Here is a 16,267-nt window from a genome sequence, read left to right as displayed (position 1 = left end):
GGGGAAAAACCTAAGATATTCATTTTATTCTTGCAGTTACACTAAAACCAAAACACTCCCTGGAGGCAGCTGATGAGTTGTCCCTCCCTTTGTGAATACCCTCCTTGCCTGAAATCAAGATTATCTGTTTCTTAGGAAAAAAAACCCAGATATTCTAGCTCAAACCTGAGAAATGGTGCAGATCAGCCTGGCCTGGGTTAGACAACAGGAATGGTTTGGCCATCCTGGAAGTAGGAGAGATTCTCCCTAAGGAGAGCAGCAGTGATTGCTGATGTCAGGGAAAAGCCCCCACCACAAAAGCTTATTCAGTGGCACAAACCAATTTATTCCTGCACAGATATAAAAAAAAAAACCCTCCCTGGAACAGAAACCTTGTGTACTTCACAAGGTAATTCACATTATGCAATCTGGGAATCTATCACCTCTGTCTAACAATTTGAAGAGCATCAAATGCTCAGAGAATGATAAAGGTGGAGGGAAAAAAAGAACTTAATGCAGAAGATCCTTGATCTGCTTCACAAAGAGATAAAAATGAACTTTTATTCCAAGGTTAGAATATTTTCCCTTTGCTACAGCTTCTCAGTAATGGTATTTATCTCCTCTATCTTTAAAATGTCAAATGCCTCCAAAAAAACCCAAACCAAACCAAAATGTTACATTCACTGGACTTTTAACTAAGGCTGGCTTTTATGTAACCTTTTCAGTCAGAAACAAATATGAAGTTACTGCTCTCATAAGCATTTCACCAGATGTGAGAGGCAGACTCTTGGTGGTGTTTTATCTTTCAGTTCCTTGATCTGTTAGGATGCTTTTCCCAGCTCAGAAATTCAGTCAGTGGGAAGAGGGAGCTGCAGAGATCCTGAGGACACAACACAAAGATCACAAAGCAACCCGAGGTCCCAGGTTACTCAGCTCTGCTGTGTGCATGGCACAAGGGTTGCTTTGGGATGCTCTGCATCCCAGCTTCTGGTACCCAAGGAAACACCCAGGCCATACAGGCCAAGCATCCATAGCTACAAAAGAGGAATTCTAACCTAAAAAAACATAATTTTGCTGTTCTTCTGAAACCACTCCCAACAACACAAGCTCAGTAAAGATGTTTTGACATTAATAGGATTGAGATAAAACTTGGAAGTGCTCGTGGTTAATGAGATGTTACTGTTGCATAAGGCAAAACTCATCCCAGACCCACGCTCCACCAGCTCCCTGGGTCTTCATTTAAGAGACCAAACTGCACTCTTCCCTGCTCATTTCTCAGGCATTTTGGGGGAGGTCCATAATTTCCAATCATCACATTGCATATTCTGCTGCCCAAACATGGCCCAGGACCTCACCTGAGCACATTTCCAGCTGGATGGAATGATGTCCTGAGCCTCCCAGCTCAATACCTGAAACCCTGCTGGAGGTGGCACCAAGGGCAGGGTCAGCACCTCTCCCAAAGGGCAGGGTGGAGCCCACTCTGGTATTTTTTTCCCCCTGAATATTTTTTAGGAATACAGATGTCTCCTTTCCTCACCTCATCCCAGACTCTGCCTTACATTTTGTCACTGGTTTGAGCCTCTGCACACTTTGCTGATGAAGCTGGGGCTGTTGGTGGATGAATTTTCCTCTCCTCTGTTGATGATTCACATTCATTACTGACCCTGGAGGTTGGGCCACATAGGATCTTGACCTACTTTGCTGATTCAGCCCTCCATTTTCATCTACTGATATTTACATTTTAATAATATTCCTTTCACAGAGGTACTTTAAATAATGCTCTATAACAACTAATCTAATTATTGATCAAATAAAAAGCTCCTGATGCTTACCTGTACTTTATGTATTTGTGATATTGCTCTCTTTTCCATTTTATCTCTTAGAGGAAAGCAAAGCTCATATTATGAGCAAAACTCTGCTTTTTAGGGGGAGGGAGGGAGTGGAAGGGGCAGCTATCAGTTCTTGCTGTGCTACTTATTTTCTGTACACCTAAAAGCAGGACAAATTGTTCTGAACATTAAGAAATGGTGAAAACCTGCACTAAAAGGAGGAAAGGCTGCAAAACCTGGTCTCTTTCCTACTACAAAACCTGTTTAATACCCCAAGGCAGCAAAATTCACAAGAGATGGGACCCTTTCCCTGTTCCCATCCAGAAAAAAATAACCAGAGTGAGCTCAGCCCTGCAAGTGGGGAGATGGTGCTGAAGGAGGCTCAGACAACTCCATCTTCCCTGGCCTGCTAAGCATCACACCCTGAGACACTGCTATCACTATTTATACTTCCTGTGACCTGAATTTCAAAGAGGTTCTTCAATAAACTCTCAAGCTTAATAAAAATAACCACTTCAAACATGTAGGAACTCATTAGGAAAAAGCTTGGGGCCGAGCTGATGGGAGTTTCAGCTTTGCTGAGTCCTGAGGTGGAGCAGCTAAAAGTCAAATAGGTTCAGTACAGGTTTTCAGGACAAGAGCTTAACCCTGATGAGTCTGGGTTTGGAAAGGCTCTGGGGGGGTTCCCACTCTTCACCACCATGGGTGGCTCTGCAGAAACCACCTTACCAACCACCCCCTGCCAAACTCATCTCTCATCCTGCTCAGAAAAATTGGCTTAAGCCACTTAAAATCCATCTCACAGCAACGGCCAGTCCAAGGCTGCGATGAAAGGATGTACAATCCTCACCAAAGCTGATGTTAAAACCAAAGAGAAAAGATATTAAAGGAGGAAAAGATAATGGAGGTGCAGGAAACTGTCATTTAAAACACCCTCTGGACATTGGCTTGAATGCCTTTAGGGAGGAATACTCCTAGGATGCTCCACATGGCAAAACAGTAACATGTATTTTTTTTTTTATCAATTAATACCACATATGTCTCCACTGAATATAAATTCTACCAAGTAAAAAGAGAAGAGAGATCAGTTAGTCCCAGAAATAACCTCACTGATCTCAGATGAGAATTCAGCTCAGGACAATAGCAGAGCTGACAGCAAGAAATTCCTCTTTGAACAGAAATACCTTAATGAACCTAAACAATACTTTCTGCAAAGACATTCAAGAGTGGTTTTACTGCATTCCACCTCATCTTTTTTAAGAGTTCTGAGGTGAAATAAGACCATTGTAATAATCTAAAAATGACACCTACATAACAGGCCATAAAGTTTCCTCTCTCAGGTCTAACACCAGGCTTATAACTTCTGGTTGGGCAAGAGCCCATGCTGAAGAAAGATTTAAGGGTTTCCAGTGGTGCAGAAGCAACCACAGCTTAAGTTCTCCCTTTTTCTTCTATTTTTTTTTTCTTTTCTATAAAGAAACATTCCTTTCTGCTTTGAATTAATCTAGTTTCAGTTTTAAATCACTGCTGCTTTATGCCTTTGTGATTCAACTGAAAGCCCTGACCAGGAGATGCAGGTGTCACCTCTGTATGGAGGGACCCTGGGTATGAATGAAAACATTTCAGGATCTAAGCTCTGACAGGGGACTCAAAGGGCACTGGCTCCAAATTTGTCAGATTAAAAAGAAATGGGAAAAAGCACAGAAAAAGTTAAAGCAGCAGCAAAGGGCTTTTTTTTTTTTTTTTTTTTTTTCCCCACCCAAACTATGGAGTACCAAGGGATATATTTGGCACAGCTGAGTGAGGAGCATCCCAGCACTGAAAACAGAAAAGCCCTAAGAAGGAACCTGGACAAACCTGAACCACTTCCCTGATAACAGGAAAGGAGGTTTGGGAGAGCTTCACAGGGCATCACTTGCTGGTGGAACATAAAATACTGAACAAGACACAGCTTGCAAATCAACAATGCAAGCTCAGCCACAAAGGGATTCTTTTGAGAACAATAACTTCCCATTTGGTTCTCACTGAAAAGGTGAAGTTTTTCTCTGAAATAGAGGAACTGTTGGCTGGTGCCTTCAGCCTTTTGTCCTAAGTGGTTTTATTTGTGTTTAAATTAAAAAGGAGAAAATTGTGTACATGCACTGTAGTTTCCTTTTATCACAGCATTAATAATACGGGGTCATTATTCCTCTGCACCCTGCACCTTCATTTAGATTATTCATATTTTAAAGTCAGTTTAAGATAGCATTATCTACCATGACCATATCACCCATTTAATGTTTCACCAGGTTACTACCTCTGTTATTTCCCATTAACACACATTATCATGTAAGCAGCAACAATATTAAACCATTCAAAAGGTGCATTTTAATTAAAGATAGAAAAAGCATCACAGCAACTGACTTATCTTTCTATCTGCTAATACAAACCCCAGCCAAGTGGCAGAACAGAAGAAAACAAGCAACATGCTGCTGGAAAATAGGATTTGGACAGGCCAGAGGAATTCCAGCCACACATCCCAAGAACACACAGAGTGATTCTTCATGCATTCCAGGGCACAGCAGAGCAAAAGAATCAAGCTCTTAAAGCAAGCAATTAGAAAGAGACCACTTGCCAAATTTCAAATACAAAATTACTCCCTTGTTTTCACCAAGAACTGACTTAGAAATCACCTTTCAAACAATTTAGACCCAAGAAGTGAGATTTCAAATAAACACTTCTTGCCATTAGAATAATCACAGATTTACTAACCAGCCTTTTTTCTCTCTCCATTTTGCACTACAAGTTTTAAGAGCAAACTGCCTTTTCCATGTAAAACCCTGTAATCACTTTGCCTTTTCCAGAGGCAAATGGTTTGAATCACTTCAAAAGTACAGAAATGCCTTGATTAACCTTAACACCTGGGTCTTTTCTTGTGTGTTAAAAGCATTACTTTCACTCCCCTAACTGCTTTTACCTTGGAAATGTTTTGTTATTAGTGGAAAAAACAACTGAAGGGAACTTCATGGAAGTGCTCCCAGATCCCAAAGCAGAGGAACTGGGACTCAACCATTTCAAGGCTGTGCTGCCCAGGGAGGTCTCTGCAGTTGGAGTTTGGAACTGCTTGGTGCTCCAGTAATATCACAACAAAAACACCAAGAGGCTGAGCCCAGAGGCTTGAGCACTGCATCTGAAAAGTGGCACGGGGCAAAGAGCTCAAATCTTGCAGGGTGTGCAAGCAGAAGTGAGAGGAACACAAGTAAAAGGGAAACGGGAAAGTCCAAAGGTGAAGATGCAATGCAAACACCTCGGGTTTGGCTGTGCTGGCTTTGGGAGAAGAGAGGAACCTAAATAAAGGCCAATCTTAAAGATTCAAGCACAGATGAAAGCTCCTGAAGCACCTCAAAGATTCCCCAGCACCAGGGTGGGCAATGAAACCCCCCTCAGGCTTTGGGAATTCTGCTGATGGATCTCAGCCTCCAAGTGTGGTCCCCAGCCTGCAGCAGGCACTGGCAGCTCCAGCTCTGATACCAGAGAGTTCTCTCCTTAGATACAAACTCTTCTCAATTATGCTCTAATTAAGTTGTGTTGTTGGCTTAGTCAGGCTACTCAACAACTCTGGGCAGACAAATTTCAATTATTACTGCTTATTTAACAACTAAGGGCATCTTTAAGGTTAAAATGCTTTGTGGAAGATTTAAAGTGAGTGGATCTGCAAGTCAAAGCTACTTAAACAAATGAAATGAGGACATCTGGAAGATTTAACACTTAAAGTTGCTTTCTTTCAGAAAGCTTTTTTTTCCTTCTTCTCTTCTTAAACAAAAACATTTTTACTCATGGCTCAGCACTACTATTTCTTTTTATTACGTTTCCTTTTCACTGCCTTAAATCCACTGTCTCAGTGCTTGCTTTTTAAATATTGAACATCTCCAGAGACAAGTTGTCTTCCTGCATGTGGCAGGAAGGTTAATTTTGTCCTTTGCAAACCCAGAAAATGTGTAAGTCACAGTGCCTTATTATCTTAATCCTAAATCTATAGTGTCAACCAAATTTTGCTTACATTTCACAAGTGCATTTATCAAACAATTAGAGGGAAAAACCCAACCAGAGTCTAAACTTTCTTATCAACAGATAAACCCTGTTAAACTTACCACAACATCTGACCTCATCTTCCCAAAAGTCTTGATTAGATGAGCATAGTGGTAATCCTCCATCTGCCTCAGAATGGCAGTCATGCAAGCAACAAAACTCCCCTATCAAAAAGAGAAGTACAAACAAATTAATTACTTAAGACAGGGCAATATAATCCTTGCCATCAAAACATGACATTGCTAGAGAGCACCCTGTAATACAGTGGATATAATTCCATCATTTACACTTACTAATGAATATGTAAAGTTCTGTCAAGAACACACAGAAAAAAACACCTTGAAAAGTTTCTGTTTCCAATTTCATCTTTTCATCACCAATTCCAACAAAGATTCTGCAAAATATTCTATATATAAAAGTGCTCAAGCATTACAAAGCTTTGGAAGGTAATGTTCACCACTCCTAAAAATATCATGCAGAGTCAGGATTTGCAGCTGGGAAGCCAATACTCTGCTCAAAGAAGAAATCCCTTAAAAATCATTATATTGAGCACCACTGATAAACCCCAAGTTTCCTTTCACTGAATGGTTTTTTTCAAATACTGTGAGGCTTTAAAAAACACCAAAAGCAAATCCAACCCAATAACTTCCATAAAAGCAGAACACCAGCACTGACCATAATTCTTTCACACCGTGGAAAAAATAACAAGTGGGGGAAAAAAAGTTTAATCTTTCTTTCTGGAATGTAAAATGATCATATTAACCACTCAAAGCCACTTCTGTGGTGGCTATGAGATTTTCCAGTCCCATAAATTACCTGTCTGCTTGTCCACCCTCCTTCTCTACCAGCTAAAAACCTGCTGACTGATTATGGTAATAACATCCACACCTTTGCTGCTCTTTAATGAAAAAAAAAAAGGGTTGTAAAAATCAGTAGTGCTATTTAGAAAAAAAAATCACTCTATCTGTGGTTTGCTAAAATTGCAAATTCCCTTTTCTGTGCCATTTCCAGCCTGACAGAACACTCTGGAATTTTCTTTCTAAGCACAGCATGAAGTTTTTCTTGTTCCCTTTAAGACCTGTGGTGCTTTAAATTTAAAATATTTATTTGTACATCAGTCCAAGTAATTGAGATCAAATGTAAAATGACACCAGGTTATCTGTGTGTGTTATGAGCCCTCTTATTTACAGCCTAATCCTCCAAACTCCACCAGATAAGCACTCCTTGAATTTGCTTTTCTTGATGTAATGGAGTTTAGATCTAAACTCCTAACTGATTTTCTCCTTTTTTTTTTTTTTTTTTTTTTACATCATGCAAAGGTACCTAACAAGACTTCTTAGGCATATGCAAACAGCATGAATATGAATGGGAAAGGCCACCTCAGCTGCTGCTCCATGCTAGAAAAAAGAACTTGATAAGAAACTACAGAATGTTTATTCCCATTAAATGTAAACAGGATGGGATCAGTTAATTGTCATAACACTGGAGAACAAACTCTCTGCATTGCAGGCAGTGTACAAGGGTTTATCCCTGCAAGAAAATACCCAAATCTTCAGCCCTGTTTCCCCTCCAAGTCAGAATTCCATGGAGTTTGAATACAGAATCCAGTCCAACGCTTCACAAGAGGTTCATGAACACTCAGGAGAGCTGAAGTCCAACTCTGTTTGGCTCTTGGTATCCTTCTGTATCTTTCTCACTAATCCCAACAACCTGCCAAGCCCACTGCTTTGCCAAGAAGGGAAGATACCTTGGTTTTCCCCACACACAAACTTTCCAACCCCACCTTTGCCAACCCAACCCAACCCTTCCAGCTCACCCAGCAGCCACCCCACAGCCTCCAACTTCCACCAAAGTCACTTCTATATTTGGCCAATGGCTTTGAGCACCTTTTTTTTTTATTTCATTTATTTTTTTTTTATTTCATTTCATTTTTTTTATTTTATTTATTTTTTTATATCACCCTTTTGGTGAGCGATTTGCTGCATCTGGCTGCACCAGTCAGAAGACCATCCCCATAAAACAGGAGGAAAAAAAAGTCATGGAAGAGAGAGAACTGCAGCAGAGTTATCCTTCTGCATCAGCAGGGTGGGAAACAGAAAGGAGAGAAGGAAGTTTAATGTCTGCTGGTTAAAGACTCCATCTCCACATCAAAGGGAGAAAATAAAATGATGAAAGCTTGTTCAAAACTCACAAGGGTCACTGGAGGAAAAAATAAACACGGAAAACCCAACAAGCTTTGTAAACCCATAAGAGAAATGCACATGCTTGGAAACTTAACTTCTACTTAAAAACTTGCTAAATGTTGTCCCATCAGCTTGTGCTGAGCCCCAGAACTCAGGCCCAACACCTTTCAGGGTCCTTGACAAATTAATTAATATTTCTTCCCCTTTCCTCACATTAAAAAATATGTCATGCTCATCTTTGTATTATCTTGGTAACAACCACCCTGTCCTCTGATACCAGGGTGTTCCTTTAACCTCCATGGCATTATACAGACATCCCTGCTACAACATTTATTTTCAGATCCCCACCCAGTAAATACTGTTAAAGCCCCTGCTGGTTAGGAAAACCTATTTAATATTAGAAAAAAAAAAAAATACACTTCCATTCTCTGCTTACTTTTCATCTTTTTTTTTTTTTTTTTTTTTTTTTTTTGGCACTTAGTGAGGTATCATTTGCAGTCAGCATGGTCTTAATTACAATGCTAATAAAAATTTGCAAGGTTTTATAGGCACTATTTGTCCTGTAGGTGTTTTTAATACGGTCTATTAACTATTTAGCAATAGCTAACAACATCATTAAATTTTTATCCTAAGTTGATTTTTAATCTTCAGTTGGATTTGGAGACCACTGTCACCTGCAGTGTGCCACTCTGGGCAATACACAGAGGGAAAAAAAAAGAAGAAAAAAGCCTAGAATTCTCTAAAAAAATAATAAAAAAATAAATTTCTATTTTAACTGTAGGAGTAATTGCAAATCTATGTTCATACAACAAGAACTGCAAGGGCAACCCAGGGGCCTTGCCATTGCCCTCTGCAATTATTAGCTATTTATTCACTGAAATATTACCAAGGTTTGTACTGAAAGCCTTTCATTCCTTGAAAAAAAATCCCAGAAACCAAGCAGTCCCACAGTGACCAAGATCCTCACTACACGTGGGAGCTCAGACACTTTTAAACACCTTCTTACAATTAATTTTTCTCCTCCCCAAAGCAGAGGTGCTGGATTCTTTCTTTTCTATGAGCAGGTAAACTGAGGCCAGGGGGGGCTGAGTATCCCCAGAGCAAACCCAGGGGATCCAGGACCCAAGGCTGCCAGCAGGAAGAATGGGAATTCAGCTCCATTAAAAGAAAATCAAACAAAACACCAAAGGAACTGAGTCTTTTTTGGAAAAAAAGACTTCTTACTTCTCAGGTAATGCAATTCTGAAATTTTAACAACTTTTTAATTCCTGTAAAATACAGCTCTGAAGGAAAAGTTGAAGCATGAATGCTCAGAAATCACTCATTTCCTTAAATTATTTTTACAATAGAATAATAAGTGTTCAAACAGCCCTTCAACAGATACGAGGAGGGAGATTTTTAGTATCAAATAATCCCCACAAGTAATATTAACACTGAAAAATTTCAGAATGAAGAGAATTCCCTGCAGGAGAGACAGCACATGCCAATGCCTTCCTTCCCTGAGGGGTAAACCAGCCTGTTTGAAATAGACTTGTCCATTTTCTTCCAGAGAAATCTCTAAGCTGAAAATATTAAGCTCTTTATGTATAGAGAAAAAATCTAAGAGAAACCAAACTACTCTAAGTTAAGGGATGATTCAGTATAATGTCCCTGTTACCATGACCAGGAGCAGATCAAAAAGCAAGTTGTATTTATTTTTCAATAAAATTTTCCTTCTGTGGCACTGAAAGACTTACATAGCTAAATAAATGGCTAAATAACAATAAAAAAACCCAGCAAAACATTAGCATGCACTTACTTTTTGGAATATTTTAATAGGATTTACTGTGAATATCACATCGAATTTAAGTCCCTCATAATTACCAGGTAGTTTTCATGCATATAAAAATAAAGTTTTTTCCTTGCTTACAGCATGTACAGCTAGAACGTGGCAGCACACAGCTCTCAGACTTCTTGGACAAGACATTCCATCTCCTTTTCCCAACCTGATGGAAGCAGCTCAGTCCTTGCCTGGTTTCTCCCCACCAGTGACCCCACTGAGCTCAACCCAACTCCGTGCTGGTCCATTCAGAATCCAGAAGAGTGATTTGGGAGTTTCTAGATGAGTAGGAGCTTCCTTAGTCTTGGATGACTTGTTTTACCTCAAAAGGTATTTTACAGATTTGATCTGTGGCAGTTCTATCACTATCAATCAATAGAAAACTTGTTTTAAAGGAAATCTTTTGCAGGACTTCAATCCTGCCAAAGGAGAAAATCTTGGAAAAAGAGCTGATTTTCCTAGAAAGAGGGAAAAGGCCAAAGAAATTTTTCACTTTCAGAGATGGAGCATGGAAGAACAGCACTTAAGAGTGCTAAGCATGGAGCTGGGATAATCCTGTAGGCTGAGGAACCTCGGGAAGCTTCACCCATTTCATTCATCCTGAGACTTCACTCAGGATGCATCCTGAAACCTCCAAGGATGAAGAACCCAGCTCTGGTGTCTCCATGGCCTGGAGGAGCTGGTAGGTCCCCAAAAAGTTTCCCTGAAGACAGAGTAGAGCAGAGGCACAACTCCCACCCTTCCCCATCCTTGGGGATCCCTTCTGCCCCATCAGGACCCCAGGATCTGCCAACCCCTCTGTCCCTCACCCCAGCAGAGCAGCCCCCTGGCTGCAAACTGCTGCATCCCTAAATCCTTGGGAACACCCCAAATGAGGGATTTTACATAAAGCAGACAACTGGAGAGAGGTCAGCTCCCTGGAGCTGGTACCAGTCCTGCATGGCAAACCAGTGAGCAAAAAAATTCCTGATTTTAAGTTGGCAAAGGCTCTTGCAATTAACAGAACCATGGATGGGAAATAAATGCAACAAAGGGCTGCTGTTCAGTTTTCTACGTCATGTTTTACTGAAGAAAAAGAAAAAGACCTAATTTGAGGACTCCAGAGAAAAAAAGCCACCACTGAAGTACCATAATTATGTATTTATTGGAGAAGGTGCTTATTTTGGAAGGCGTTTTATTTGGAAAAGCTGGTTCTTAGCAAGAAGCCTGTGTCCAAAGGTTTCCAAACTTTTTTCACCTACCACCTGCCAGGAGCAGAATAAAACCTCCAGCCCCCTTCCCTGCTGCCCTGGAGCCAGCTCTCCAGCCCTGACAGCTCCAGAGGTTCCCACTTCTTCCCACTCTTGGGTGAGCCCCAGCAAGGTAAAAACATTCAACCAGCTCCCCTCCAACACCTTTCCATGCTTTAACACTGCTACAAGCTCTGATCTACTGCTTATAAATGAATTCTGAATAAGCAAAACCCTGATTATTGTTTCATTTGAAAGAAAATCCTATAATTCCAAACAGTAGGAAAAAAAAAAAAACCAAAAAAAACCCCCCATCCCTGAATAGAAGGAAACCTCTCTGGCAGGGACAGCAAAAAAGGATCTTTACACAGATCCAAAGCAGAACCCAAGATCAGGATAGCTCAGCTAAAATTCATCCTGCAAAAGGCTTTTTTATTAGAAATGTGATGATACTCAGAATGAGAAAACACACAAAGAATTCCCTAGTTTGAAAGCACTTAGCACTAACTTTGGTAAAAGTCAAGCAAAAAATTAATGAGACATTTTAACAACACCATTTATCATTTTTCTAAGGCTCTCTTTCAAAAAGAAGTTCATTTGAACCAAAAATGCTTTGCTTTAACAAGCTCCATACAGTCTCAGCATTAACCACCATGCTCCTCAACTAAAATCACAGTGCTTAAGATTTCTGAAGGTCAGACCATATATTTTTGGTTTCCTAAATGCCTTTTCCCCACCTTTTTTCTCTCTCTGCAATACCAAAAATGATTTCACTGGAAACATAGAGAACTGCCCTCAATAAATCTGTGTCAGGTATTCTGATTTACACTTCCAGTAATGCTAACAATTAAATCATAAATTGCAAGTAATAAAATACAAAAAACCAAAGAGTTTTTCAAACATTAAAAAAAAAAGGGGGGGGGGAAAAAGCCTGTCCTGGTTTGGGCCAGGATAAGGGTGATTTTCTGTCTTGTACTTTTGCTTTTAGCTAAGTCTCTTTAAGTAGCTGCACTTGCTGAATTAACAGCAAGTTTCTCAGACAGTGTGTGTTTCTAGGACTGATAACACTTGATGTTTAGAGTTACTGCTGGAGACTGGTGTGCAGAGCCAAGGACACTGCTCAGCTCTGAGGAAAACATAAAGAGGTCCCACCTGCAGCCTCCTTTGGGGAGGAAGGGACAAGACAGATGCCAGAACTGACCAAACAGAGTATTCCATCCCATACACCTCATCCTCAGGATAAATTTGAGGGATCATGAGGGCCAGGCCAGATTTCCAGCTTCTGGCCGCCTGCCCTTCCTTCACCCAGCATCCTGGGAGGATTCCATCCCTTCCTCTGCCTGTGCTCCTGATCCATCCCAGCCTGGATCTGTGTGTTCTGCCTCCAGTTCCCAACTGCTGCCGACTCCAGGAGTCCAGCCTGGACTTTCCCAGGGCTGCCCTGCAGCCTCGGGGGTGATGTGAGGGTTATTGAGGAAAAGGGGGAGGAATGTGGTATCCATTTTCTTGTATATTTGTATATATTTAGTAATTTTTCCTATTTATCATTACTGTTTCATTAAAGCTGTGTAGTTTAGTTTCCAACCCATCAGTCTCTCTCCCTTATTCTCTCTCCTTTCTTATCAGGGAGGAGAGAGAGATTAATAGAGAGCGTCTGTCACTCGGTTTAATTGCTGGGCCAGTGTTAAACCCTGACAAAGCCACACAAAATAATTTTTTCAAGAATTTTGTGCACAGACAACACTGATTATGGGAACAGAACCATTCTGGGCTGTAGAATTAGCACTACCTGGCACTCAAAGCCTTTTCACCCCATTTGTGATGAGGATATTTTGTGAAGGCCAAGGCAGGAGAGGCAGATCCCCCACCAGCTGCTCCTGCATCAGCCCCTGCTTGAGGAAAGGTTTCTTGCAGAGCCCTACACAGAGGAGTAACCTTGGAGTAAGGCTTCAAAAGGGCAAACTCAGAGCATGACCAGCATGAGGAATGTGGTGTGGTCCTGCTTGGCTGAAGATTCACCCACTGTCCCCAGGTGCATTTAGTGATGTTTTGCCTGCTCCTGAGTTGGGAGTTCAGCTGAGCAAATAAATGTACTCATAAATACATTCATTTCAGCTCTGCTTTTCCAAAATCCTCATCCACTGCTTCAGGGTTTGGGGAACCACTCATGAAGAAACACCTTGAGCTGAGGATTCCTCCACCTCTCCCTGTCCCCAGCATCAAAGAGCAGCAGATCCATGACCCAAGAGCCCACAGGATGCCCAACGGCCCAGGAAACCATCCCTGCACAGCCTGAACATGGGAACAACCCTGTTCCTGATGCTACCAGGAACCTCAGACTGCCTGCCTGCCTTCCTCACCCCTGTTAAAACCTTTCATCTTGTTTATTTTACATTTCCCAACGCAAAATCACATCTTACTTTCTTCCCAGTACTGTTAGGAAGCTCATTTAACTATAATTATTATTATCATCCTCTGAAGCACTCTCCAAATGAAAGCTGCATCTGTGCTACACTCAGTGTTAAGAGAAACAACAAGGAAAAAAAAAAAAAAAAGCTGAACTTTCTCTGGAGCAAACACAAATGACCAAAGAGAACACCCAAATGCAGCCAGAGGATAATCCTGCAGAGATGCAGCCACATGCAGCTCAGGGAGTGCAGCAACCAGAGGACCAGGGAGGTTTGGTTTGAATTCCAACATCCCTGCAGGAGAGGAGATGCTCCCAAAAGCCAGGTGGGAAGAGGTCACCAGCAAAACACAGCTTGCAGCTCACCCCACACCACTTTGCTGACAGCTGAACACTTCTGTAAAGCCCAGTGTTGGTGAATGGAGTCAGGAGCACAATTTCCTTCTTGAGAGCCATGCAAATAAACTGGGAGGAAGAGCAGCTGAAGAATTTAAGTTCTGGAAATAGATGAAAATGCTAATTGAAGGTATCCAGCATCCTGGGGTAAGAATGGCTGCTCTGAAGTGATTCCAGCCCCTGTGGGTGGGATGGATGTTGCCTGATGCTGCAGTAAGGGATCACTGGGACAAATCAGGAGGGTACCACAGGGGATGTGTTATCTTTTAAATGAACCTCCTCTTCATACCAGGCAGGTGACCCTGCCAGGTGAATGCACTTCTAAAATCAAAAGCCCTTCTGAAGCCAAATTATTCCTCTTTCAGTGCTGACCTGACTGCTCTGACATCAAATATTCAGGGACTGGTTCACTGGGGGGCTTGGGGTGGTGCAAGAAAGATCAGAAATATGTGCAACCAAAACTGAACTGGTAGAAGCATAGTTTAGACATCCTTGGATTAAAAAGTAATTTATAAGGAATGGTTTCTGAGGAAACTTTGGTATTTTGGGGCTCATTTCTATCCTCTCACACCTGCATCTCAGCAAAATGAAGCCCCCATCACAGGCAACGTTCTCATTCCTTTCTCCCCAAAGAGCAGAAATGCTGAAACAGAAAGGTGGCAGTGCTGCTAACAGGCACATCCTCTGGTAGGACTTTTCTAACTTATGTTCAACTTTCTGTATAAAAAAATATCTAAAATAAGAGAAATCCAATTCCTGGAGTAGCTGCATCTTAATTTAGACTTAGAGTACCAATACTGATAGATTAAAGGAGCTGAACAGATTAATTAATAGCAAACAGGGGATCTGACAGAGGTAAAATTGCTCTTCTCTGCCTACAGGAACCCCCTCACCTGCCCTGCCCCAGAATTTGGCTCCCAACCCAAGATGCAAGGATGGGGTCTGAAGGAGCACAACAATTCTTCAACTTCCATCCAAAAGGTGAGCACACAACCCCCCAGCAGAGTGAGACAATCCAGGATTTCCACTGCAGAGCCAGAAAACCAGCAGGACAACAACAAAAGCAAGAAGCTCAGCTTTAAATCCCTGCCAGCAGGCAGTGGGGAAGGGTATCACCAGCTACTGGTGATAAGGACACCCCCATCCAGGTACACACATCCATTTAGCACTTTGCATTTAATTAAAGGGAACAGGGAAGGCTTCATCTGCAGGACCTGAAAACAATAATATGTGGGCTGTATCTCCCAGAACGACACAATTCTGTGCCCTAACGTTATTAAATTTGAATTTTATTTCTTATTAAACTCACAGCAACTCGGAATACTTCAGGGGATTCTTGCAGACAACCTCCTGCTAAACAACAGGCAGTATCAAGAAGAGCTTCAAAGCTCCAAGGTACTTCATGAAAAGAAGATTAAATCATGCTACAATATGCAACCTAAGCAAAAAGAACACTTATATTGTGGAAAACTAAATTAATTAGAGTTTTTTTTACTACGATTTGGAACGATGAAGCTCAAGATCATATGCTCTGACAGGATGCAACTGAAAGATAGTTTTTCATCCTTTCCCTGCTGCAGAAATCCCAACACCAGCAGGATGACAGGAGACCATCAGCTTAGTTAAGGACAACCTTGGTGCTTTGTTTTTTTCTGATTTGGAGCAAATCAAAAGCAGCAATGGAAACCTAAACCAGAGCCCACACGGACCCCGCAGCCTGAGGCACACAATCCCATCCAGTTTTTGGGTATGTTTAGGGACATTTCTGCTTCTCCATGAGGCTGAAGGAGTCAGGGCTTTGCTTCAGGAGGAGGAAAAGCAGAAAAATAAGGCAGCAGACATCACTAAAACACCAGCACCTACCCAGCTATGGGCACAAATGGGAGGGGACTGCTGCTTCCCACCCTTCCTGAGAGTTCCCAAAGAATAAACAGCAAACGGGCACAGCACTGACTGAAAGGATGAATTCAAAAAGCACTACATTTAATTATGTTCTCTTTAAAAAAAAAAGGATTTGGAATAGGTGGAAGGCATGATGAGTTAAAGAACTAATCAGCTGGGGTAATTCAAAGTTGAAAAGATTATTTGGAGAAAGGCAAAGCAGGGAACTGAAGGAAGCAGCCTGCCAGCACCTACACATCCATCAGGCTATGGTCACAGGAGTTTCTTCTGCCCAAACACAGATTTTTCCTTTTATTCTACAATTCTGTTTATTCCACCTGATCTCAGATGAATAACCTACACTTGAAAACGTAAGAAACAAACTAAGAAAATATAAAACCAGGACATATCACTGCCCTTATCCCATTCCATGGGAAAGCCCAGATCTGGGACTTGGCTTTCCAGTTCCTGAATGA

General features: G+C 41.4%; 1 protein-coding gene across 2 annotated transcripts in view; it reads right to left on the bottom strand.

Moving 5' to 3' along the window:
- Nucleotides 1–16,267, bottom strand: part of DOCK1 (dedicator of cytokinesis 1) — a 277,133-nt gene that overhangs the window by 115,272 nt on the left and 145,594 nt on the right. For both annotated transcript variants that reach the window (XM_071749684.1, XM_071749683.1), the window contains exon 28: nucleotides 5,939–6,040. In XM_071749684.1, the coding sequence (XP_071605785.1) occupies nucleotides 5,939–6,040 (102 nt within the window). The remainder of the gene's footprint in view (nucleotides 1–5,938; nucleotides 6,041–16,267) is intronic.

The sequence above is a fragment of the Heliangelus exortis genome, chromosome 7 (assembly GCF_036169615.1).
Source record: "Heliangelus exortis chromosome 7, bHelExo1.hap1, whole genome shotgun sequence".
Taxonomy (NCBI): domain Eukaryota; kingdom Metazoa; phylum Chordata; class Aves; order Apodiformes; family Trochilidae; genus Heliangelus; species Heliangelus exortis.
This window is presented reverse-complemented; position numbering and strand designations above follow the sequence as displayed.